The 24,719-nt window shown below is 44.2% G+C and overlaps 12 protein-coding genes and 1 non-coding gene across 13 annotated transcripts; 7 read left to right on the top strand and 6 right to left on the bottom strand.

Moving 5' to 3' along the window:
* Positions 1-3,898: 3,898 nt before the first annotated feature.
* Positions 3,899-4,831, bottom strand: BYT42DRAFT_543793 (uncharacterized protein; the record flags this gene model as incomplete). The annotated part of the gene is made up of 1 exon (XM_051565720.1): positions 3,899-4,831. The coding sequence occupies one exon, from the start codon at positions 4,829-4,831 to the stop codon at positions 3,899-3,901; it is 933 nt and encodes a 310-aa protein (XP_051426313.1).
* Positions 4,832-5,185: 354 nt separating this feature from the next.
* Positions 5,186-5,259, top strand: BYT42DRAFT_t48. Its single transcript has one exon. It is a non-coding gene; the product is annotated as a tRNA-Ile (tRNA).
* A 1,177-nt stretch (positions 5,260-6,436) lies between these two features.
* On the bottom strand, positions 6,437-7,508 carry BYT42DRAFT_560293 (Nicotianamine synthase). Its single transcript, XM_051567223.1, has one exon. The coding sequence runs from the start codon at positions 7,433-7,435 to the stop codon at positions 6,491-6,493; it is 945 nt and encodes a 314-aa protein (XP_051426312.1). The 5' UTR covers positions 7,436-7,508; the 3' UTR covers positions 6,437-6,490.
* A 292-nt stretch (positions 7,509-7,800) lies between these two features.
* On the bottom strand, positions 7,801-10,149 carry BYT42DRAFT_631485 (kinase-like domain-containing protein). Its single transcript, XM_051572452.1, has 7 exons — positions 10,090-10,149; positions 9,828-10,027; positions 9,639-9,761; positions 9,422-9,549; positions 9,261-9,349; positions 9,085-9,204; positions 7,801-9,001 (listed from the first exon to the last, which is right to left on the bottom strand). Exons 1-7 carry the CDS (start codon positions 10,120-10,122, stop codon positions 8,249-8,251), a joined length of 1,446 nt encoding a protein of 481 aa, XP_051426311.1. The 5' UTR covers positions 10,123-10,149; the 3' UTR covers positions 7,801-8,248.
* Positions 10,150-10,181: 32 nt separating this feature from the next.
* BYT42DRAFT_237208 (ATPase assembly factor ATP10) lies at positions 10,182-11,888 on the top strand. The gene is made up of 6 exons (XM_051562648.1): positions 10,182-10,861; positions 10,926-10,966; positions 11,027-11,085; positions 11,149-11,268; positions 11,336-11,407; positions 11,472-11,888. The coding sequence occupies exons 1-6, from the start codon at positions 10,551-10,553 to the stop codon at positions 11,772-11,774; spliced, it is 906 nt and encodes a 301-aa protein (XP_051426310.1). The 5' UTR covers positions 10,182-10,550; the 3' UTR covers positions 11,775-11,888.
* A 293-nt stretch (positions 11,889-12,181) lies between these two features.
* On the bottom strand, positions 12,182-15,388 carry BYT42DRAFT_543789 (uncharacterized protein; the record flags this gene model as incomplete). The annotated part of the gene is made up of 11 exons (XM_051565719.1): positions 12,182-12,234; positions 12,295-12,475; positions 12,538-12,909; positions 12,971-13,058; positions 13,117-13,268; positions 13,347-13,427; positions 13,540-13,674; positions 13,755-13,858; positions 13,944-14,126; positions 14,180-15,178; positions 15,241-15,388. 11 exons carry the CDS (start codon positions 15,386-15,388, stop codon positions 12,182-12,184), a joined length of 2,496 nt encoding a protein of 831 aa, XP_051426309.1.
* Positions 15,389-15,689: 301 nt separating this feature from the next.
* Positions 15,690-16,941, top strand: BYT42DRAFT_543788 (uncharacterized protein; the record flags this gene model as incomplete). Its single annotated transcript, XM_051565718.1, has 4 exons — positions 15,690-15,753; positions 15,832-16,150; positions 16,221-16,450; positions 16,526-16,941. The coding sequence occupies 4 exons, from the start codon at positions 15,690-15,692 to the stop codon at positions 16,939-16,941; spliced, it is 1,029 nt and encodes a 342-aa protein (XP_051426308.1).
* A 254-nt stretch (positions 16,942-17,195) lies between these two features.
* On the bottom strand, positions 17,196-17,933 carry BYT42DRAFT_560280 (uncharacterized protein). The gene has a single exon (XM_051567222.1). The coding sequence runs from the start codon at positions 17,837-17,839 to the stop codon at positions 17,225-17,227; it is 615 nt and encodes a 204-aa protein (XP_051426307.1). The 5' UTR covers positions 17,840-17,933; the 3' UTR covers positions 17,196-17,224.
* Positions 17,934-17,995: 62 nt separating this feature from the next.
* On the top strand, positions 17,996-19,819 carry BYT42DRAFT_560278 (chitin synthase III catalytic subunit). The gene is made up of 5 exons (XM_051567221.1): positions 17,996-18,297; positions 18,355-18,435; positions 18,500-18,603; positions 18,673-18,783; positions 18,852-19,819. Exons 1-5 carry the CDS (start codon positions 18,138-18,140, stop codon positions 19,335-19,337), a joined length of 942 nt encoding a protein of 313 aa, XP_051426306.1. The 5' UTR covers positions 17,996-18,137; the 3' UTR covers positions 19,338-19,819.
* Positions 19,820-20,456: 637 nt separating this feature from the next.
* On the bottom strand, positions 20,457-20,983 carry BYT42DRAFT_237104 (uncharacterized protein). The gene has a single exon (XM_051562647.1). The coding sequence runs from the start codon at positions 20,873-20,875 to the stop codon at positions 20,570-20,572; it is 306 nt and encodes a 101-aa protein (XP_051426305.1). The 5' UTR covers positions 20,876-20,983; the 3' UTR covers positions 20,457-20,569.
* Positions 20,984-21,091: 108 nt separating this feature from the next.
* BYT42DRAFT_611531 (uncharacterized protein) lies at positions 21,092-21,584 on the top strand (the record flags this gene model as incomplete). Its single annotated transcript, XM_051571515.1, has 2 exons — positions 21,092-21,418; positions 21,549-21,584. The coding sequence occupies 2 exons, from the start codon at positions 21,092-21,094 to the stop codon at positions 21,582-21,584; spliced, it is 363 nt and encodes a 120-aa protein (XP_051426304.1).
* A 1,471-nt stretch (positions 21,585-23,055) lies between these two features.
* Positions 23,056-23,838, top strand: BYT42DRAFT_631475 (uncharacterized protein; the record flags this gene model as incomplete). The annotated part of the gene is made up of 1 exon (XM_051572451.1): positions 23,056-23,838. A coding segment is annotated over one exon (413 nt), but the record flags the coding sequence as incomplete, so codon positions are not given.
* Positions 23,725-24,255, top strand: BYT42DRAFT_592394 (uncharacterized protein; the record flags this gene model as incomplete). Its single annotated transcript, XM_051570613.1, has 2 exons — positions 23,725-23,843; positions 23,874-24,255. 2 exons carry the CDS (start codon positions 23,725-23,727, stop codon positions 24,253-24,255), a joined length of 501 nt encoding a protein of 166 aa, XP_051426302.1.
* Positions 24,256-24,719: the final 464 nt, after the last annotated feature.

Below are 24,719 nucleotides of genomic sequence, written 5' to 3'. Positions count from 1 at the left end.
TTTCAACACCCGCCGCCTAGATATGGAAGGTGATTATATCAACAGCCAATCAGACCGCTGAAATGTGACCAGAATCGTCACAAAAGCGCAGTCACATACTTTCGTGTCATATAGCAAGTTCTGATTTTTCCTAAAAAAGCTCGCTTAGCTCAGTCGAAAATGTATATGTTTATTGAGGGGTATGGCCTTAATGATTATGAAATCGATATCGGCTACCCTATGGGACAATTAAGAAATAAAACGAAAAAAACATCTATAGATCACAAAAAGATGGAAGAAAAAAAGTAGGGTGAGAGAGTAGAGGAACACAGGCTACTAAGCTACCTTTCACTACATGGTCCCCTCCGCAACGTGCTTAGATGGTGTCGCAGTGGGAGGAAGATGCCAGAGGCAGTTCCAGGCGCGATTCGCGAGAGGCAGTAGGAGGCGAGAGGTCTATCCAGACTTGGCCGGGGGTAGGATCACTTGTGTAATCTCCGTCAGGGTTACAGAGCTGGTCAAAGTGCCAGAGGATGGTGCAAAGGTCTGACCAATAAGTTGGTGCCGAGGCGGAACGTGAGAGAGGCAGTTGATTCAAAACGTAATCAATGCGAACGCCAGGAAAATTTGGAACACAGGATGGAAGGGAGAACCAAAGTTGGGAAGGGACAACAGGGCACTCCATGAGATGGGAACGGGTGGTAGTACTGAAGCCACAGCGACAAGGACGAGGTTTCCCCGGTAGCCAGCCCATACGCCATCGCACTAAGCGGCTACGATCAGCTCGCGAAGCAGGGACGTAGAGTATTGGATCCACTATCAGGGTAGGGCGGCAGGCTCGAATTAGAACTCTTTGGGTACTGGCCAGGAAAGCAGTGAAGTGACGTTGCCGATAATTGCGTAGCCATGTGGTAAGGCGTGAGGAAGACATCTGTTCAGCAGGATGATCGACCACAATTGGACGTTCTTGGAGGCGTGACAGCAGTGACAAACGCACAGACGAAGAAACAAGAGGCATGAGGCAATCATCGGGCAGGTAGCTCATCCGCAGGCAGAATTTCAGGACCAAGGTATCAGCGCGGAATGACATGCTCGGGAGGTTGCAGATGTGAACCAGCACTTGAGTAGAAGCACTCTTATGGCCGCCCACTATCATTCGAAGGCATCGGTCTTGGACACGTGCAAGCTCTTTATAATCTTTTTGGAGTAAGTGGGCGATAGCAAGCCCATATTCCAGTTTGGGCCGGATGAAAGTTGCGTAGATTCGTGCTGAAAACAAAAGTGGGAAGCCATTGCGATTGAGACCCATAGCGTTAAGCTGGGACATGGCCAAAAAAGTGCTGCGTGCTCGATGTCGGATCAAAGCAGAAGTGGCGAGACCTTTGGAGTTGAACGGAATCCCAAGATATATAAATTCATCCACTGCAGGGAGCATATCACCATACAGGGAGAGATGGACAAAGCTACGAGAAGTGGGTACAGGTGCATTCAGGATGGCACATTTTGGCGGACTCCATTTATAGCCCAGGACATGAGCATGAGTTTCAGCAAGAGTGAGCATGTGTTGTACCTCGCGAGCCGAGCCAACCAAGGCGATGTCGTCCGCATACAACAGGCAGTTGATGGGAGTCGGTGAGGCAATGGGGTCACTGTCAGATGGGATGGGTCCAAACGGCAAGCCGTTGGGCGCAGAAGCATCATAGAGAGGTGGTCGCGATGGTGAAATGGAGGGCACTGTGGTGGTCGAAAGAGAGGCGGCAGAGCGCAAAAGAGCAGGCAGAGTGTTAATATATAAAGAATAGAGAAATGGACTGAGGACGGAGCCTTGTAGCACACCAGTAGATGGGGTGAAAGGCGTGGAGGCATGGTTTTGCAAAAGAACTGTGACGGAGACATCATCAAACATGTGCGCTAGAAGCGAGACGAGTACAAGAGGCGTGGAAGAGGCAAGGAGGGTCTGCCAGACAATTCGACGGTCAACAGTATCGTAAGCGGCCTTGATGTCCAAGAAAGCAACAACAGGGTAGTGGTTGTGACGATCTCGGTAGGCGCGCATCAAGTCGTGCAAGCAGAGGGCTTGATCCAGGGCACTACGTTGATGTCGAAAACCGCCTTGTGCGACGTCCAGGGATGGGGCTGTGATTTCCAATGCTGGTAAGAGAATCATCTCGAAAAGTTTGCGTACAATCGAGGTCAGAGAAATTGGACGAAAGTGGGCAGGGTCGTTGGGGGCACCTTGTTTGTGGATAGGAACTACCTGAGCATGACGCCACACTGTGGGAGTATAGGACCATTGGGTACAAATGGTAAACAGGTGGGCAAGCAAGGGGGCAAGAGAGTCTGCGATCGGGAGTAACATTTCGGCACGTAAGTCATCGGGACCTGGGGCTTTTCGTTGTGATAGGCGTTTCAAGGTGGCAATAATGTTCTCTTTGGTAAACGTGTGCGAGAGAGAGGTAGAGGCGATGTCGAAGGGAAGCGATTGGCTGGTGGCAGACAGTGGAGGAGGTCGGGCAATTGGCAGATGCTGGCCAGAGTAGACGTTCGCCATATGGTTGCGGAGGACTTGGGCACCAACCGCAGGGCCATCGGGATGTGTAAATCGCACCTGTTGGTTACGGCGGTTTCGGATACTTTTGACGGTCGCAGTTGCACGAGAGAAATCGCCGCGGGCCAATTTATCACAGAATGCACGCCAAGCCTGACGCTTAGCATAACGCACAGCACATCGGAAACGGGCAGCAGCATGTTGGAGGCGATCCCACCAGGGGACTTTGTCAAGCCCAATGGCTCGATGCCATCGACGGTAGCAACGTTCACGTTCGTCAGCAAGAGCCTGTAGCTCTGCATTCCAAAACGATTTCCAGGAAGGAGGCCGAGGGGCACGCCGGCACACCGATTTGTCCAATGCAGTATAGATAAGATCGTTAAGATCGTGGTTCAGCTGGTCAATCGGGGGTCGGGTAGGAGGCGGATCATGGGAAAGGTCCCGGAGTTGGGTAGAGAGAGGTGCCGACAGGCAGCGAAAAGTATCAATGTACAGCTTGTGTACGTCCGTTTCGTTCAAGCGCGAGAGGTTCCAGAGACGGCGACTTGATGAAGAAGGAGGGATCGTGTTGACCGAGGCATTGGGGTCACGGTACGGGAAGGATAAGGCCATCAGCTTGTGATCGGAGCCAAGATGCAAAGCAGAATAGATGTGGAGCGATGAAGACGAAAGGTGAGGCATATTTGTAATGAAATAATCAACGATGCTGCTATGGAGCTGGTCGTTCCGGTAGTTGAGGAAGGTAGGAATGCCGTATGCCAAAGAGATGTTGAGGATTTGAAGGTTGCGTTCTTCCACCCAGTCTTGGAGGAGGGGTCCGCGGGTATTTGAACGATGGTCACCAGTGAGGGGGCCCAGGCGAGCATTTAAATCGCCACAAATAATAGTGTCTTGGGTCAGTGGGATAGCGTTCAAGGTAGCAAGGACTTCATCAGAGGACAGAGAGGGCGGCAGATACAGGCAAATAATGCGTAACGAGGTACCGATCTGTAGCCCGAGGGCATGTGGAGACGGTATGGGAAATTGCAGAATGTGGAAAGGAAAGCTGGGGGAAACAAGAGCAGAAATACCATGGGAACCACGGAAATTACCCGCAACAGGGCTACCATATAAATGGTACTGGGACCAAGAAGTACGGAGTCGAGCTGGAGAGATTAACCAAGTTTCGGTGATAAAAAGTAGAGAAAAGGACTGGCAGTGTTGGAGGATGTCATCGACTAAGGAGGCTTGGAGACCATTGGCATTCCATAAGCCGATGCGAAAGGGGGTGGTGGAAACAGGTGGGGTTGGAGATGGGAGCGTTAGGAGATGAGTGGCAAGCGAGGTTGACGAAGAAGGAGTGAATGTGTTGTGTTGATTAATCATTTTTTTTTAAAGCTTGCCATTGCTGGCAGGTGCGCGTTCATGTTTGGCGTCGGCCATATCAGTATCAGGATCAGTGTCGTCTTTCTCGGTAGTATCAGTGTTGGTAGGGGGCACAGGAGCACCACGACAGCGACTCAGAAGACGAGAGACATCATCAGTATCGAAAATGTTGGCTTCCAGGAAAGAGCGGGCAATGGGGGAGGCAAGGTGATATGGAAGACGGAGCACTGCTTTTTCGCATCGTGCAGAATGGAGAGACTCAGCAAACGCTTGTTGATCTGCGAGGGACATCTGCTTGACTTCAGGATCAGCCATGTGGATGGGGTCACAGGGATCAAAGTCGTGGATCACCAGGATATTATGCTGACCGAGGGTCTCCTCTACGAGCGCACGGTATTGCACATGGATCAGGAGGCCGACAACAGAACGAACGGGGAAAGTGATGTCAAGCACACGGTATGGATCAACGCCCAGACGGCGAAGACGGGTACGGGTTTCGTGGCGGGTAAGGCGGCGAGATCGAGGAATATACAAGTACTGGAAGCCACTTGGGCCGTCGGTAATCTGAAAGGTGCGAGCATCTGAAGCCCGAGTTTTGGGCTTAGGTTTAGGTCGGACAGGACGGTACTTTTTGGTGACTGTAGCCCACTGCGAGGCGTCAGAACCCATGGGTGCAGAAGGGGTTGAAGTTGGGCGGGTTGCAGTCTCAGTATTAGGGGCAGAAGTGGATACAGTAGGCTTGGAGTAGAAAGTGGAAACGCTAGCGGTAGCGGCAGCAAGTTGGGCTTTCAACTGGGCATTTTCATTACGGAGTTGCTGATTTTCTTCGAGTAGGTGGCGGATCTGGTCGAGTTCAGTACGGTGCGTAGTGACTTGCGCAGTCAGGTAATTAATTTGGGCCTGCATGGCCGCAAATTGGTCAGGGGAAGTTGTGGACATCGGATGGAGATGCGTCGTCGGCGAGCGAAATTCAAAATTTGAGTCCGGTCCGGACACAGAAGGCGATGCGAGTTTCGAAGCGGTTGCCGGAAAACGAGATTCGGCGATGGAACTGGCTGAAATTAACGTTGTGTTTCTTTGATACACTTTTCTTGAATTGGAGATATCTCAGAGAAGAACGATGGTAACGATTTCAAACTTCAGAAATAGGTCGGTAGGGGGTGGATGCACGATATGGCAAAGGATGTATGATGGATGGAAGGGATTTAAGTGTGGGTGGAACAGGTGTAATTCCGGCTAAAAGTTTCCCCGCTATAAAAACGAGAAAAAAGTGATGAAGAGCGGAAAAAGGGTGCTCGCTTAGCTCAGTTGGTTAGAGCGTGGTGCTAATAACGCCAAGGTCACAGGTTCGACCCCTGTAGTGAGCAATTTTTTTGCTCCTTTTTTTCTTCTGACTTTTTTTTGTATTTCGAAATTCTATTTTTTATTCATTGGCTTCATAGCTTGGAGCTTGCCGTAAGAGAAATAAAGTAAAAGTTTTTTTTTTATTTAAAGGGTGTGTGAACACACGTCCGTTGCGGGGCTATTGCTCGCCTGGGAATCGATGGGAAATAGTGCTACTGTAACAAAACACTTGGGAAAAACAAGGGGAAAATGCTCATGAAGCGTAGGGCAGCAGTTTTTTTATTAAAAGGGTGAATGAACACATGCTGTTGCGGACTATTGCTCGCCTGAGATCTATGTGAAAAGAGCTCAATTAAATAAAATATAATATAATAAAAAAGCGTGGGGTGGAAGATACACATGCAAAAAGAATTGATTTTATTGTTTTCTTTTGTTACGAGATTTATGTTTTGTCTGCGTCCAGGCTTACTTCACCCTTTCCGAGTCTCTGCTTATTATTATTTCCTTGCTTGGAGTCGGTGGGGAGAGTCTAATTGGTTGGCATCGAAACCAACAGCGATACCGGCGCACCTTGTATCCAAGTAAGATTTGTGGCATATATACTTCATGCAACGAGGAAGATCGGAGAATACTCAAAACACGAATGCGTCTGAAGATACACCTGGGAAGAGGATAAGGGACAATGAGGTAAAGTAAAAGCATGCATCACAAATAAAATGAAACACACAGAATACAGAAAATTAGGGAAGTGCCATCTGTCATGAACCTATTGAAACAGGTTTCTTTCAGCCAGGCGCAACCGACCATAATATACGTCTGCTGCGCGAGATTAGTCTACATGATTATACAGCAGTCGAATACATATTCAAATAGTAACCGTCGCTCTATAAGCCATGATAGAGTAATAAGATGTGGAGGAGATGGCAGTCGGCTTAGAGGTCGCGAATATCCGGTGTATTGTTCTCTTTTGGGGCAGAATATTTAGAATTCCTGGTAATAGCGCAGGGTTCCCTGGCGTATTTATGAATTTCGATGTAAGATAATAGCGCATTATGAGCGTTATTGAGAACTTGGTAATACTGATGCGATATTTCAACTCTAAAAGTGCTTGCTGTCACAAGCTTATGTAGAAAGCGTCCAGGAAGCTCTTTCAGGTCATAACATTTTTAAACAACCTGTAGGGCGCGTGATCAGGTGATATTGTTGGCAATAAATGATTTTCAATGTTTATTACAGAACAGTAAGATTGCTTATTTAGATACGTCTGGCGATCAAAACGGAGTTGACGATATCATTATGCGGATGCAACTCGATCAGAGGCTCGAGACCACAGATACTGAGCTGGGAAGCTTCGATACTTGGGTACAATATTTTTCGAAGCGAGTGCGCACTGCGAACCAGCACTACAGCACCTGACTTCATTTGAGAGACAACATGACATAGGAAACTCGTCTTTTCGGTACCGTCATTACCCACCAGCGCTCCCAATACAATCACATCCGCTTCGCTGTACCCCAGATAGCTGTCGGCCTCTTGCTCAAAGTACCTGAGCTTGTCCTGCAGACCCAGTGCATCGGACAGTTGCGACGATATCACGATGGCTTCCTTACTTTTATCAATATTGTCGATCCGTTTAATGTCATCCGACTGAAGCGCCATCAGGAAACTCGACATTGGCAATGGTCCGCTCCCCACAAAAGTAATATGACTCAGCCTTGCACCCACGCCCTTCAGCGCATTTAGCTCCAGCCGTGTCAATCCCTGGTAATTGTCATAATACACGAAACTCGACAAAATGTCTTGTACGACGCTGCCGTGGTCAGTTTCGGTGCCTTGCTTTATATTGCATAGCTGGCGGTCATGACGCGCAAGGTATACTAGTTCTTCAGCCCAGTGTCGTTCGAGCAGGTATTCGCCCTCGGAACACAGTCGTCGCAATGAGGGCATGATCCCCTGGATCGTAGGATGACGAAGTACGGCAGTGACGGTACTGTGATCATGCACTGTGATACACATCTGGACAAGCTTGGTGAAAATAAGATTCACATGAGGACCAGGTTCAAGAGACGCAGCAGCCACTAGGTGCTGGTGAATGTGCTCGATTTCGGCCACCAATGTCTGGGTACGGGAGAGTTCCTTGGGAAGGACGTGGTGGCAGGGACGGATTCCGTTTTCTTCAGGTAGCAAATGATGGATCATGGTTGATATCAGTCAATAATGTATGGAATATCAAACGGAAATTTACGAATACAGAAAAAAAAAAAAAACACCACAAAAACAAAAGAAACCAATGAGAGGGGGAGAAGAGGACAGAGTAATGTAAGAAACTGAGATGGCATAAGAAGTTGAAGGCAATACTTTTTATATCCGAATTTTTTTCTTTTGTAATATAAAAAACCAGGGCAGGGACGGTTTCTAAAATGGAATATCCGTCAATGGTGGCCTGGGCGTCTGTATCCGAAAGGTCTAGGATCCGTGAGTGCACCCTGTATAACTCACCTGAGCTTGTTCATTTTAAGCGCCTTATCAATCTCATGATCGCAGACCATGTCTGTGATAATTGTACCACATGAGACATAAGAGTAAGCTCGATTTGATCAGAAGATGATCTCTCTTTATATAAAATAACTTAGGGAGTACTTTATTCTATCCACGACCCGTGCGCACAGGTACGACATCACATGATTAAAGGAGATCTTTGAGTTTTCCTCTTTATTTTATCTAGAAGGAAATAGATTTGATCAAATGCAAATAGTCCAAAAGTCTAGAGGACGAATCATCAAACACAGGAAGGGTATCACAATACAGAATTTCGACCGCGCAGGGAGAGGACGAGGTAGTTATCAGCGATCATCAGTCTGTTCCTCAATCCTTTTTTTTTTCTCTCTCTCTTTTTTTTTAAGCGTTTTTGCTGTTTCTTTTTTGGGGGAGGTGGGAATCTTTGGGCTTGGTAGTTTTTCCTTGGTGCTTTGCGGGGTTGGCCGTCATCGATTCCGGTCACTGGATATCACATTATGAAACGGGCTTGTTATGGGGGTCATTATAATTTGGATTGAAAGGTACTATACTCTTTCGGTCTCGTTCGCGTCGTTCACGGAAACTACGGGTACTTTGTTTCTTTCGAATTCCTTGCAACGACATTGCATATTCTTCACTAAGACTTGTAGATTCCGATTGTTTGCGCAACGTTCCGAGACTCCGCCGTCGCCACTCATGATCCGGTTCCAGCCCGGCCGATTGTGCTGCTAAGTTACTCGTCGACGCTGAACGATTGATGCCTCGCCATACAGTAGATTCATCCCCGCATACAACGTCGTCGTCAATGGTGACATGTTTGATAGGTAGTAAATCGCCCTGATCCGCTCCTTCAAATGCAGGCTTCACCCAATCGGGGGGTTCACCCACCGTCATATTGATAGGATCCTTGAAACCTTCGTATTTTTCAAAGATGGTAAAATCAAAAGGCTTAAAGTTGTCTGCCATGTAGTTCATTTCACGCTCTATTTTTTCGTTTTGCCCTGGTTTATCTTTGTTCCACATCGTGCCCGGTTGTTTCGAGTGGGTGCATCGGTTATCGAGTAACAGGTCCTCGATATCATACGTAAGATCGAAGTTGTTTTGATCGGATGGAGGTTGAAAACCAGGTACCAGCGCTTTTAGTTCCAAGAGTTGCCAATCAATCGATCTGAAAAAAGGATGCCGAATCAAAGCGGTCCAGCCTGCATGACCCTGACCTAGTCGCTTGGCAGGATTCATCTCTAGAAACTATACCAAAAAAAATAAGGAAATCAATCTTGCGAGACCGAAAACACTGCTGTGTCAGTGGGTGGTGCCATCCTTTTGCTTACTCCTTGAATAGCTGCTAAACATTCTCCGGAAACATGACGCCCAGGGATTGTGGGGTATTGGATGTGCCCTCTTCGAATGGCCGATCGTAATTCCTCGGTCGTTTCATGATCAAAGGGGCGCTATATAGCACCGATTAACATACACATACTAGTCTAGCCTTGACAAACGAACATACCTTTCCATAAATGCATTCATACAATGTCACACCTAAAGCCCACCAGTCCACTGCTTCATTGTACCCTCCGCCCTTGAACATTTCCGGGGCTAATACATTATAGATAATTAATACATCACCAGCTTCAAGTTCTATCTGACGGTGGAATTTCTTTTTCTTACCCATATAGTAAGCCGTGCCAGAGTTAGAAGTTAATAAGCGGTGTGAATGTAGATGGGTTGCAATATTAAAATCAGCGAGATGAACGTGACCCTTGTCATCCATCAGAATGTTATGAGGTTTGATATCTCTATAACAACCAGTAAGCTCCTTATTTCACATTTTCACATCTGGAAATGTTTTTCTTTCTCAGAGAAAAAGGTAATCAAATCGCATTACCTGTGAACGACTCGGTTGAAGTGCAGATATTTGATAGCGGAAGCTAGTTCGGCAAACCATAACCTGAGGACATCCTCGGAGAAACTTGTGCGTGATATGTGATAATGCAGGTCTCCTCCTAACCTAAGAAAGGAAAATGAATGCCATCCTCTTGTCATTTCTGGTATTGCATTTTTTTTTTTTACAAACATTAAATCGGAGACCATGTATAAGGACTCGCTATCTTGAAAAGCAAACCGCAATCGGCATAGAAAAGGATGATCAAGCTGCTCGAGAATAGTACGTTCTTTGATGACATTTCGTACCGCATCCATGTGAATACATTCTAGCTTGCTGATATATTTTAATGCGTATAATTTGCGCGTTTCACGGTGCTCGACGATCCGCACCTATTGTCCTGTCCCTGATTAAAGTTAAGCATTCACCAGTCGAATTATATTCATAATGTTACCTTGCCAAAGGTGCCGCGACCAACAATGCGCATCAACTTGAAATGCTGAAGTTGCACATCTACGCTTTCTTGGTTATCATCTGGACGTGCAGAAGTACGTCGAAAAGAGATGATCTACCTTGTTGTTGTTGGTCATCAGTGCCTGCTGCAGCGCCACCAAGCACCGTTGCCAATAAACCAGATATGAACCGAATCTTGGAGAACAGAGAGAAGCTTGCAGACTCGCTCGAGGATTCAAGAAAAGATAAGTTTGCGTTTGCTCGCCTTTTTAACCCCCTTTAAAAAAAGAGCTGTAATCCGGTAAAGCACCCAAGCGGCCTTGATCAGGAAATTCATTCTCCGCATCAGCGCTTTTCTTTCGGAAACCTTACCCTGCTCTTCCTTGTGTCAGCCACCAAATTGAAGTAAAAAAAAAAGGCACGAAGCCCAGAACTCATTGTCTACATTTTTTGTTCACTGCCATGAATTCTTTGACTCGTTTCGGCCGTACCTTTGGTGCTTTCCAACTTACTAGTTACCGCACGCTTGCTCGCGCGACTATTCCCACAGCAAGAAGATGCCTCGCCACCAAAGCAAATGATGACTCGACCAACAAGAAAGAACAACAAGTCGATGAATGGAAACCACTGCGTGATCCTCCCACCGTTTTGGGTCTTCGCGATCCACCTGTAGCTGACAGAAGCAGTTGGCTCCAACGAAAAACACAGAAAATTAAAAACTTTACGGATTACGAGAAAGCATTTGCAGCTCACGCTGCAGAACGTCGTCATTTGTAAGCTTTATTCACAATCTGCATAATGGTTTGATTGGTCATGCTCACTTTTGGATTTTACCAGGGTTGAAGAAGCGACCAAATCCTACTTTGCTGATGTACACGGTAAGTGGAAAAAAAAATTCTAGCTTGCTACGAGTATTAACCATTCATACTCGTTGATAGAGATGCGAAAAACTCAGGGCAAAATGTATTATGCATCCAATAAGCTCACCAGTGCTGAAGTAAGTGTATATTATTGCCATGATAAACAAATACAGTCCATTGAATGATGATTATCCCTGTAGAAAGCAGGCTATATGCCTGATTATGAAGGATTCAATGTCTCAAAGGACACCGTCCACACAACCGATCTTTTGCTGGGCAAAGTATCGCTGATGACATTTGTTTATGCCAAATTTGGCGAGGTAGGTCTTTGGCACTGTGAAAGATCATCCTTCTTTTTTTTTTAATACTCATATTGTTATTTTCTAGGCTCATGTGAATTCCTTTATTAATCCTTTCTTGCAAAAATTTGGAAATACCGAGGGTGTACAGGTGGTCGAGGTAGGATACCAAAAGAAGAGACAATGACTGAAAGCGGATTCTTATTCTCGGTGCTTTTTGATAGTTGAATGTGCAAGAGAATTTCTTGAAACAGCTGTTACTGCGAGCGTTTGTACCCAGTATTCGTCGTAATCTTCCCGACGCCCGCAAACCAAATTACGTGTTTCTGATGAAAGACATCAGCCGATCACGTAAAATGCTGGATATGACCAACCAATACATCGGCTACGTGTTTCTAGTGGATGAAAATTGCAAAATTCGATGGACGGCTCACGGCAATGCGTCGGCTGAAGAAGTAGCCAATATGCTTGCCATGACAGAGTATTTGAACAATAAGCGGATAAAGGCGGAAAAAGAGACTCAGTAATGAGAGATATTCTATAGGATTCGCTGAGACGTATTTACAAATATAGACCATTAGCATATATAAAAAACTCATCAAGCCCGTTGCTTCTTTTGCAATTCATCGATTTTTGACACCAGTTCAACAATCTGATTGCGGTACATGTCTTTCACGTCCGCAATGTCCGCTTGCAGCTCCTCGACCTGTTCTGTACGCTCACCCAGCAATTCTAATGCTGCTTGATAGCTAGAAAAAAAAAACTGGCATCAGAAAAACCGCCATCCAGTATTTTCAATTCTTGCAGCCCTACCGTTCGTTCAGCACATGATGTTCTTTGACAGCATCCTCCGCTTTCTTCCATTCTTTCCGCCTAAAGCATTATTTTTTCAATGTTGGCTTGTCATGGGATACCAATGGTGTATAAGTATTGCTTACAGTTTCTCCATTTCCAAGGTCATCTGCAACACTTCTTCCGCCAACTCATCTAAAATCATCGTCAACAACACTACTCGTTACTGCATCGGTTGGATTATCACAGCATTACCTCGCGATTGTGTCAAGCTATCAAATTGGGTATTACGGAATTCCAATTGATTCTCCAACTGTCGAATGGAGGCTTCGTATCGGTCAATCACAACTCTGGGATGACGAGAACTGGTATAGGCGCCTGATCGACTACTGGTATCATCAATACTTGATCGAGGACTTGAGTTGACATAGGAGACCTGAATGAAACGGTATTTTGGTGAGTGTGATATGTACGCCATACCATAAATCAACTACGTACGTCTTGTCCATTCACGTAAGGAAGATGGGCCAGCCAGTTCCGTTTTTCATAGTCGGTGAGCGATTTTTCATCGGATGGTGCTGGAGAAGGCGATGAGGACTCTGAATTTGCTCGTTCTTCATTCAGTTTCTGCTGCCATTTCTTTGCTTCCGCTTCGACTGCTTCCTGCATCTGCGCCTCGTAATAGTTCTTCCAGTATTCAGCATCTTTACCAACGTCTGTGGAACGTGATTCGGCATGCTCTTCCATATCTGCCAAGCGAGATTCAAGCATCGATTTGGCGAGCTGCTGTTCTTCCAACTGTGCTGCTATTGTTGCTTTTACCTGCCTTTCTGCCATGAGCTCCGTCTCACATTTGCCGAGGCGTTCACTCTAACATGGTATCATCAGCGGTTTGCACGCAGGCAAAATTTATTAAAGCAAAATATCATACCATGGATGCATGTTCAGCACGCAGCGTTTCCAGCGTCTTGTTGACTTTATCACGTTCCTGTTCTGCTTCTTGCAATCGAAGGATCAAACTATTGTACAGAGAATAGTCAGAAAGAGAATATATTATAGGGCTAACGCCGACGATACCTTTGTTCTGTCTGATCTCGACTCTTTACAGTCAATGAATGCTGAGTTTGTAATTGCTCGATCTGTCGCAATAAAGGTGCTGTGGCTTCTTCAACATCTGTACTAATATCATTGACGTGGTTCTCAGCAAGCTGAAGCCGTTGTTGCAATTCCTAAAAGAGAGACGCTTTCAATTAGGACCATTAATCTCGTCAGAAATGGGCGCTCGCATAAGCGTTTGGGACATGTACTGCTATCTCGGAGCGCAAATTATCCTCTCGACTACCAGATTGCTCTTCGGCTCTCTGGAGCGCGATTTGCAATTCGCGAACCTAGGTCAAATAATTTTCGTATGAGTATGACAATTAAGATAACAATAGAGAAAATTGAGTGGCAGACCTCTTTTCGTAGGCGAGATTCCATGGCTTCCGCGTCGCTTTTCACCTTGGACATTTCTTTATGCAGCCTATCGTTGGCTTTGATTTCTTTTTCCAACGCCGCTGCGTGAGCTTCTTCTGATTCACGCTTCGCTTTGCTCTTGTCTTCTTCCAGGCCTTCCAATGTCGAATCAAGCTTAGCCTATCGACAAATACATTCATTTAAAGGTGCGCATTTCAGAAACTTTTCAGACTGTTGCAAACGAAGATGACCAATAATACCTGTAACTGTGTATACCGATCTTTGGCGGCCAAAGCTTCTGTTTCCAGTTTATTGATATGCCTTGTCTGCTCCTCTGTCAGTGTGGAAAGCGTAGATACAGATTCTATTGACAGAAACTTGTGTAAAGCCGCTGCATCCTCGTACACAGGGATTACGCGCATTTGTTGGGAAAGAAAACTAATACATACCTTGAAGCCGCTTTTCTCCTTCACTTAATTTCATGTACTTTGCATTGGCATCTACCAGATCTGCGCTTGTCTTGTCAATCTTTTTCTGCATCTCGGTTATGGTCTTTTCTTGATCATTTTTTTCGGCTCGAAGTTTCTTGATGGTATTAGAATGCTTTAGTTCATTCTTCGACAGCTTTTCACCTGTGATACAACGTGAATAACACATTCCTTGCCAAGTATGTATGAAACGTTACCCTCATTCATTAAACCCTGAATTTGCTCGTCCTTGGTAGAAATTTGGCGCTTCAGATCGTTGATAGTATTTTCGAGCTTTTTCATCTGATAATTGGATGGTCCAGAAGATTTACCGCTGGACTCTTGTGCTTTCAGTAAAAGCTTTTCGATTTCCTTGATTTCGCTTTCATGCTCCTTCTGTGTTTGATGCATCTGATCATGAAGCTTGGCAATTGTTTCCATAGCTTGCAGTAATTGCTTTTCTCTTTGCTCCAAGATGCGATCAAGATCTCGAGACGTTTCGGTACCTGCTTCTACTTGTAAATTTGGGCCACCTTCCGTTGTTTCTTTATCAACGCCGTCTTCTGTTGCTTCTGTATTAAGGTCGTCTTTGCTCGTTTCTGCATCAGGATCCTCTTTTGTCATTTCTTTTTTAAGATCGCCCTTCTTCGTTTCGTTATTATGGTCGCTTTCTTTTGCATCTGTATTAAGACTGGCTTTTGCTGTTTCTGTTGTAACACCACCTTCTGCCGTTTCTGAAAATGGCAGTGCGTTGTTTAATGCTGCAGTAACTTGTTCCTCCGATACGTTATTGGGTGCATTATCCGCGAAATTTTCAATGGGTATCGCTTCATCGTTCAGCGGCTTTTCATGTGGCTGCTCAGCGTTACTAGGTGCAGGCGATGCCGATGGTTGTTTGGGACTTTCAGCAACATGGTCGTCCTGAGAAACACTGGTCAAAGGTACGGCGGGTGAATCATTTTTGGTGTCTGAACTGGTGGAAATAATGGACGAAGGTCGTGATGATGTCGATCGTCGGGCACCGGCTTTGTCAGCCATTACTGCCGCAAGACGTGCAGATAAATCGCTACTTTGACGTGGTATATGGGTGGGTGATGCAGGCGATGGTGTGCTTGTCGAAGCAGGGGTTATATTTTTAGGAACTTTCTTCTGTCGTTGAACAATAGTGACATCGCCCGTAATAGGGTCGACGTACGTTTCCACTTCGGCATTGGCATCTAATATATTGATGTAAGCGGAGCAAAGAACGCTGGCAATAGTGACAAGTGCATATAGGTACCATTGGCAGCTCCACGATTTTGCGAGCTTTGTGCGTTTTGAGAATTCTGTTCCAGCAGAGTGTCAAATGTCGTTTCAACATTCGATATAGCCTGTTTTAACAGACCGCCCCAACGTGTAGTTTCGTTGGACGCGAAGAATCCGCTCATGAAAGTTATTAAGGCTGGGAGAGTTACAGCCAAAAGTTTGGTTTTGCAAAACGGAGATTGCCGTCTGAGCCAAAAATAAAAAAAATTCCCAAATTTCACACTTTTTTTTTTTTTTTTTTTTTTTTTTTGCCTTTTAACAGCAACACTTGTTAGATCTATTGTTTCCAGTCACTGAATGTATAACTCCATTATACTTCGGACATGTCACAGAATAACAGTTACGTCTTGTCGACATCCGACGAAACTTGGCTTCTTTAAACCGAGATCAGCTTGGTTTAAGCCTTGTCGTTGGGTGCATGACATGCCCACAGCGTCTCGACGACCAGTATCTCTACCAGCCAAAGTCACCTCTCTTAAACTACGATGTAATTCAGTAATTAAGCACTTGCTAGTGCTGATTAGCACAGCCAGTGACATGACACTAACGTTACTGCATGGAATAGGTACCGAATTCGACGAAGGCGGTGCTATCAATACGACTGCGGGCGAATTTCTAAAATCGGATTTCTGTCAGACCCACTCTATATTACCTCGGGATTTACGAACGCTTGATACCTATTCTTACTATCAGAAGCCTTCCATTCTTGTACGTTCGAACGCTATCCTAGTTAATATGGCGCATATAAGAGCACTCTTGAAAAGCGACAAGGTGATTCTTTTCGACGCCTATGGATCGTCCGACAGTTACAACCAAAATCTGTTCATCTGCGATTTGCAAGAGCGACTCGCTTCGGCAAAAGAAGGACTGCCGTTTGAATTTCGGTAAAACCTCTTTTCCTCAAAATTTGTTATCCAGCAACCGGTCACTGAACCGATGCCATTTTTCACTTAGGGCTCTGGAAGCGATTCTGATCAGCGTATCGTCGTCCTTACAATCCGAATTTGAAGTGTTGGAAGGACCTGTCAACAAACTGCTCAGCGATTTGGAAGATCTGGCTGATATCGAGGAATCGGTGAATGGCGATCGTTTGCGAGATTTATTACAGTATTCCAAAAAACTGTCAAAGTTCGAGCAAGATGCGCTTTCCATCCGCGATGCGATTGATGAAATACTGGAGCATGGTAAGCAATTCATCTGTTTATCGGATAATAATACATGGTAGTACAAGGTGTCTAAAGATCATGCTTGAATGACAGACGAGGATCTGGCGGCCATGTATTTGACTGCAAAAAAGGCAGGCAAATCCCGGGCACCATCCGATCATGAGGAAGTCGAGTTGTTGTTGGAGGCCTACTTTAAACAAACGGAAGAAATTGCCGCAAAAGCGTCCGCTTTAAGGTCACACATGCGTGCCACCGAGGATATCGTACAGATTATTCTTGATGTTTCCCGAAATTCTTTAATGTGGTTCGATATCCGTCTCACGATTGTCACCTTATCCGCCACCATCGTCAGCGGTTACGGTGCCCTCTTCGGCATGAATCTCAAAAACTATTTCGAAACCGATCCGTTTGCGTTTGGCCTTGTGTCTGGGATTGCCGTAGTCTCTGGATTTGGTGCCTTTGCCGTTTCCTTGAGAAAGCTAAGGAAATTATCAAAATTCACAGGCTAAATGGCCTTCATGTAATCAACGATCTCATCTCTTTACATTATCATAAGTTGCATCCTTCACCAATAAGCCCCTTCCCCCGTTTCTCCATTTTTACACACAGCGCCTTTGTTTTTCTCTAAACCTCCAAATGATATCCCTCTCGCTTCGTTTTTCGATAGACATATACAGTCAAGAAGTTGTTTTTGTATTAGCAATTATATGAACATAGAGTAAAGCAGTAGCTTTTCTAAATAAATTGAACCTAGAGCAATAATTTTTGGATCTATGCACAAGTTATTTTAAATTAAATGGTAGCATTACGCACAACGAGCACGGGGCATGGGCATTCATGGATACATCGGTCAGACACGGAACCCAAAAAGACACTCTTGACAGCACCGAGACCGCGTGAGCCAACAATCAATAAATCAACCTTTGTGTTCTGAGTATAGCGAGGAATCAAGGTCTTTGGATCGCCCCACAAGATGTGCTCTTCGCTGGAAATATGCATTGTTCGCAAATGCGCCGACATCTCTTCCAAACGTTCGCGGGCTGTCTTGCTCGTGGGATGGTTATCGCTGATCTCTTCTATAGCTTCACCGACGTGAGTGGGAGTGGTGGACAACATAGGGAGGTCTTTCCTGTCGTGGGAATGTTCCTTTTTTAAACTGTGGCGGTCTTCTCGACTAACGGCAGACAAGAGGATAAGATGATCCCTTTCGGGATTGATGATATTCTTGATAGACCATTCAAACAGTTTACGAGCATCTTCACCGCCATCGTATGCAAGAGCAATACGACGCTTCTCAGTAATGGACACAGACATGGTCAAGGGTAATTTATAAAGGGAGAATTGGAAAGAATTTGGTAATGAAAAAAACCAGGTATAAATTGATGGCGCTTTTTTATATATTTTCATGTTTTCTTCATGCAATAGGATCCTTGATGTTTCACAGGTGAAACTTGGAACACCATTTCATTTGTGGGATGATCGAATCTTTCCACCCGGAGCGGGAAAAAAAGGACAAGGGAAGGAAAAAAAAGAAAAACGCTCACGATACTTTTTTTTTTTTTTTTTTTTTTTTGGTCAGAACTGACAAATTGTATTTACCTGACCGCATCATCGTCATGGTCCTTTTTGCAATGAAATCCATTCCTCTCAAAATGCTGCCGAGAATTTTCTGTAGACATCTCCGATCCATTTCTTCTTTTCCCTCATGGCACAAATACCCTTCAAATTTCAGTTATTTAAATTCGATGGCATCTGTCAAACCGTGGCCTTAACACTGTGTCCACTCATCGGGAAGATGGATGGCATTGAGCCAATTTGTTATTCTCGTAACGTGGAGTTCGCTGGGATGATTATCTTTCAACCTGGTAAAGCTTCAACCACTCGATCAACAAGATGATCATCATTTGACACAGAAACCATAGCAACTTTAATCATGAATCTGATTGCATTGTTTATGACGGGAGTCATGATATATCATGTAAAGACCAAATATACAGCCGTAGGTAAAAGTTTGATCCATCATCAATTCTCATCAACAATTCGGACGCCATCTCACCCAAAGGGAAGGCCGAAAAGAAATCACTCTTTTCTTTCAACTATATTTAGCCACTGTCGTCCTAGAGATGCTGTTGGTCTCGAGCATTATTCCGAGCGCATCCATTCTTTATCCCGTAAGTTTCGTCAGCATATATGAAGTTCAGGATAAAACCTTTTTCTAATTAACGGAAATTAAAAATAAGTTTTTTACAGCGATGCATTTAGGTCTGATCAGTACCACTTGGTGGTGCCTTGTTTTTAATGGGTTTGTGGGTTTTCAGTTCGCCGAAGATGGTACGCCTCTCAGCATATGGGTAAGCTAAATCACACCACCCAACGTCAACGTAAAATGAGCTCATATTGCAATGTTGTTGTTACACAGTCTATTCGCATAGCGTCGCTGATCGTGTTTCTGGTTGTAACCATCCTTGCTATGGCGACATTTCACAACGTGAGCCCCTTCAACTATACCAACCCAACCGCACTCTGGTCTATCTATTTTTTTGTCAACGGAAGCGGATTTATTATCTACACCTTATCGCAAATATTTCTGGTCGCTTTTACGTTGGATGATCGCTGGCCATTGGGTGACATTGCTTTCGGAACCTTATTTTTCGCGGTGGGTCAGGTGTTTATGTACATCTTTTCTGTCGGTCTGTGCGAACAAAGCAACCATTTAGTGGATGGGCTGTTCTTTGGAAGTATGTCGAATCTGCTCGCTGTCATGATGGTCTACAAATACTGGGACTCTATTACCAAGGAGGATCTTGAATTTTCTATTGATGCTAAGCAACAATATTGGCAGTTTCAAGCCCTACTGAAGGATGTCGGGGAAGACAAGCGAGGAACAGCTTACGATTCATTGTAAAAAAAAAAGACCCAAAACAAAGAAATAATGAAGACTACTCATTTATCTCTCTATTCATATGTCATACTAACATCAATCATCACTGTCATTGATCTTTAAATACACTAGAAATCTCGATATTTGTGTTGTTGGTTTTTTTAACGTGACATATTCGTCACAAGATTTGACTGAAACAGGACACGCGGGAGGGGGGTTCAGCTCCGACGTAGTGTTGATTGGAACCAATCAGCACGGCTACCATCCTTGGGAGTTGACGAGGTGACCGTGAAATCCTGGAACTGAGATTTTTTTTTATAGTCAGGGAACAGAGGCATGGCATGGCTCCTGTCATTTTCAGTTAGTAGCTCTCAAAAGGCGATCACTCCGTTATCTACAGGGCTGACTGATATTCTTAATCATTTATTCAAATAACAAACAGCTAAAAGCAAGCCTATCTCAAATAACTCTAACCAAATTTAAGTTTGTGTCAAGAAAAACATCTGCAAAAAAGCTTGGATTCGGAAAAAGTAATTTATGCTAGCATGATAGAGCACGAGCGCTGAGTTTGACCCCCTGATGCTAATGCAGAATATCTATCTCACATTACGATCCAAGAGAATGGCAATGTTTCCTTATGGCGGCCGTGAAAAGTTGATAATCTCTGTAGTGGCCAGATAAATAACCTTGGTACACTCATGGAGTATTCAGATAGTATCGATGTTCAGGGAGTATACAATTCTCAGGAAAGTGATACACCCGCCTGATGCAAAAAAAATGAATCTTGATACGCATGCCAAAAGCGCACAATGTACCCACCCATCTGTTACTTGTGTAACCTTTGTTGTGCCTTTTCGGCTTCAGACTCAAAAAAGTTTTTATTTTTTATTGTATCCTTAGTATACGAGTTCTGTGATTTTCTCCTTGAATCGACGCTTTTTAACAATTTCGTGGATGCCAGTTATTTTGCAGCGAATAGTCTCACAAAGCTGTGTTTTTCCAAATAGAAAAAAAAAAAACCCACGATGAAAGAAAAAGAAAGATTTATGCAGCTTGTTTCATCAGCTCATATTACATGCGTCTTCGAACAGCAGGACCTGGCACTTGAATAGTTGGATATTTTTCCCCTTTTCTTGGCTCCATTCTTTTCTGATCTTTTTCTCTCAGGTGCATATATCATTTGTTTTCTTATGCAGACAGTTTTGTGATACGTTCCAAGGAGATCTAACCTTCGCTCGATGGTAACTGTATCACCCCTAAAAGAGCGCATGAAGATGAAACATACGAGCTTCTCCGAAGAAGTGTAGATCCTGGTTACAGTAAAGAAAAACATTATGCAGCCAACGTTTCCCCTTTCGCGGTGACCGCCTAAACGATGGTTGACTTAATTTGTGGTAAAATGAGAAACATCCGATGTGAGATCGCTGACAGCTGAGTGCATCATAATGGTGCATTTTTAATCGCGATATTAACTGTTTTTGGAATATCCGACTCATGAGTGTTGGGTGGGAAGCTTTTTCTCTTATTATATTTTCCATAAACGACTTAGTTCGAAAATCCATGATTTTGATTGGCAGTGTCGAAGGCCACCTGTGTCATACGACTTCTCCAACGCCCTCGGCGGAGTTTGGGTTACCTGGTTTTCTTTCCTTTTTCGAGTGGCGCCACTCCCACCCTGGATCGATTGTTCATATAAAAGGAACCGCGAAGAACTATACACCTTTTCTGTTATTTACTTCATTTACACGCTTCGCAATACTTCCTCTATATCAACACTCATGGTTCGACAACTACGAATATTAAATCGAGAGAGTTCTCATCGATGGCGAAGAGCTTCCTCAAATAATAAGAACCATCGACGCCAGTCCCTGCAAGTCACCATCAGCAAAGAGCCTCCCACTATCCAGTACTTTGAACGTGATAATCTTGAAGACAGCTTTGAATGCATATTTGATCCCATGGTCTGCCACGATGACGAGAAAGATCATCCCGACTTGTTCGTGCCGAGTCGAAAGCAACTGAAGCCTTGGCAGAAACCGCCATACACAGATTGTTACATCGATAACCAAATTCAAACGTCGTTTTTGAAGCGACTAGTTCACTGTGTACGTCACAGGCAAATCCATGTATAGCTTATTTATTCCCTATTACATGTTAGTATGTTATATACCCTTTTGTAAATAGTCTGCATCGTTTCTTCAAAAAAAAAAAAAGACTTTGATCTGTGTTGCACAGATGGTGTTCCAAAACAACAGTCAGGGCAATTTTTAGATTCAGAAATGGGGAATTTTTTTTATTTTGGACAACCTTGTGGTGTTCGATATTATGTGCGGGAATTTTTATGTGTTCAACAATGGGAACCAATTGATTCCACAGCAGAAGTCGTGTTCATGAGTCACGGGTTTGCCTTTTCGGCCAGTGATTAATTACAAGGGAGCGGTTGCATTCCAGCTTTTGGCTTCTTGTTCCTGTTTGCAATTTCGTTCGATAGACACGAACATATCATTACGGATCCCACTGAACGAGACGCAGTAGCCCAAGCACTTAGCTTTTATTATCTTATCTGAAGCAGATCATCTGATTTGTAACTGCAAAATATCGCCGTAGAATATATCATTCGTTCAAGAGAACCTCTTGTAAAAAGAGTCAAAGATGGCTTTCGAGGATCAGTTGCCATGCACCCCACCTTTGCCAATGGAGGCTTCAGCAGAGACAGCACGAGTTGATATCCAATGCTCATGTTTCCAGGCGACATTGATTTGCTGAAGCGTTGGGATTCAATACAGTTTGCTAATAGGAACAAGCTCAAGGAAAAAATTAAGTACGCGTTGTGGAATTTAGATCATTTGTGCCGTAGTTCTTTGGTGGAAACAATCCGTATGGTCAGATTGTTGAAGCCTCATTGTATATTAGTTGTGGGTTAACCTGTATGAAAGCATAAGACGAGTGATGATTCGGTCGCTGTTGATGGTCTTGTGGGTTGTGCATGAATTCTGACCTCCACTCCAATCACAGTGTTACTGAATCTATACAGCCATGAATAATTTTATTCAAATGGCTTCTTGCAATGCAACGTTTTGATAGTTCGATAATGCACTTGCTCATTAGAGTTTTGAGATTTCAGGGGGTGCCAATTTGTGAGGTACTCTGTATTGTATTTCCATGAACACATCATCCACAGAAAATATTGTATATTTATCACCTAGATATTATACGGAACCGTTGTAATCAGGTTGAACTGAATCTTTCTGGAAAGATAAAAGTACTGGTGCAAGGTATACCAGAGCGTATTGCATAGGACTTGTGTTAGCAGGGCAGCAGTTACCTGGTAATGAAAGATAGATTCTTAAACGGAAATGCCCTTGGGTGGGAATTGCTAAGCCATGCTTTCGTCACTGAATAGGCAAGAAAGCGACAAATTGTGTGTAGATGTTCATTGCCAGAAAGGTTGGATTAACCGCATATCAATCAAAAACGTGCAAAATCTGGGTATGTGACTCAAGTGATGCATCAGCGCCAAATTTCTGAACATGTACCTTCAGAATTCACTATTACAGTGTTTCCAACAGTAATGACACAGCCAATCAAAATCAATGTCACTGGTCAATTAGGAATCATGTCACTGGTTAATTAAAATAATGTCATTGGTTGACCAAAATTGATGTCACCAACCAATCAAAATCAATGTCATACTTTTAGAAATGAAGTCACTTCGTAATTTTTGGAAGCAGGCAAGCTCCGACGATGTTGAAAAAAAAAGGAGAGCAATTTTTTTTTGTTCTCTCACATCACCTTGTTATACTTTCCATGATACCAGAAGACTTGTTGCTGTTTCGCTTGGATCTCAAGCATAGACCGGGTTCAGATATATTCACCAAGTACATTGCTCAAGACCAGCGAGTGGTCGACTTAGTTACGAACGCCATCTTCCATGTTCCCGCTGGCACCTACGTCAGTACAAGCACGCTCTTTAAGGACGGCACCAATTGTGACGCCTTGTATGTTCCTGTGTCATCCAATTTGTCAGGCCTACCACCGATTATTCTCGAGTTTCAACGAACTGTGAATATGGAATTTTTACGTAGAAGTACCAGATACTGCTTGAATACCTACGACCGTCTGCTCCTCGCCTATATTAGTGGTTTTTTGTACTAACTGCATCGCTTCAACTTCAATCTCAAACAATTTCACTAGTCACCATCGCTTGCCGTATTGTCAAGCAGTCCCCTGGTTCACCTTTGCTGATGACTTCATTATGATTACGAAAGACACCATTCAGCCTTTGATTGACAAAGATGACAAACTGCCACCTTTAGCAGCACTTGCCCACTTCATTATTGCAGGCAAGCTCAGTATCATCGAAACAGAGCACAATGACGACGAGACAATTCAATCTTTGTACCGCTTGGCAATGGACATCTTCCCCTGTGACGTCCGAGATGACGGTGGCTTTGAGCCAGCAATTACTGCATTAAACGAGATGGGGCAGCAGTTCAAGAAAATCACCAAGGAGATTCCATCGAATCTATCGTGCCGTGACATATTCTGAGGATGGTGAAGCCTTCTGCATCAAAATGAAGAGGAAATTCGACGAGGCAATGGACGGCAACCGTGCAGTAACACCCATGTACGAACCTGTGAAGTGCCTAAGTGCAATTTAACCAACGACACAACTCACAACGAGATCAACTCTCAAAAACGCAAAGATCAGCTCATCAAATTCGTAGATGAGTTTAAGGTAGCCTTGAACGGACGCCGTATGAACTGGCATGATTGCTGGAAGGAAGCACGAAGCCATGGTATCATTATGCATTACACCAACTATGAGGTCATGAAGAACGCGTATCATCGAGCTAAGCAGCAACACTCTTTACCTCCCTTTGATCTTATATCCTTTTATCTTCTCCACATATATCCCATCATTTTTTTCATTAGTCAATAAACGAAGTACTTTGGTTGTTTCCTCACGGTTGTATATACAGTTAAATAAAATAGTTCAATCTTCAAAGACTTATTTTTACTTTAAATTGTTTTATAACTTACTTCAATTTCGTATAACACAATGATGCCAGAGAATCTACAACGAATCAAAATACAACAAACATGCTCACGGAACATGCTCACGGAACATGCTCACGATACTCACGGAACATGCTTACGATGCTCACGGAACATGCTTACGATGCTCACGGAACATGCTTACGATGCTCACGGAACATGCTTACGATGCTCACGATGCTCACGATGCTCACGATGCTCACGGAACATGCTCACGATACTCACGGAACATGCGTACGATGCTCACGGAACATGCTCACGATACTCATGGTTGATTTCTAGAAAGAAGTTTTACGAGTGTTTTTTTTTTTTTGTTTGATTTGTTTGGGTTATTACAAAGGTTGTCTG

Source organism: Radiomyces spectabilis, assembly GCF_025331425.1.
Source record: "Radiomyces spectabilis strain NRRL 2753 chromosome Unknown BYT42scaffold_3, whole genome shotgun sequence".
NCBI classification, from domain to species: domain Eukaryota; kingdom Fungi; phylum Mucoromycota; class Mucoromycetes; order Mucorales; family Radiomycetaceae; genus Radiomyces; species Radiomyces spectabilis.
Note: the sequence above shows the minus strand (reverse complement) of the source record. Positions and strands in the feature narration are given on the sequence as shown.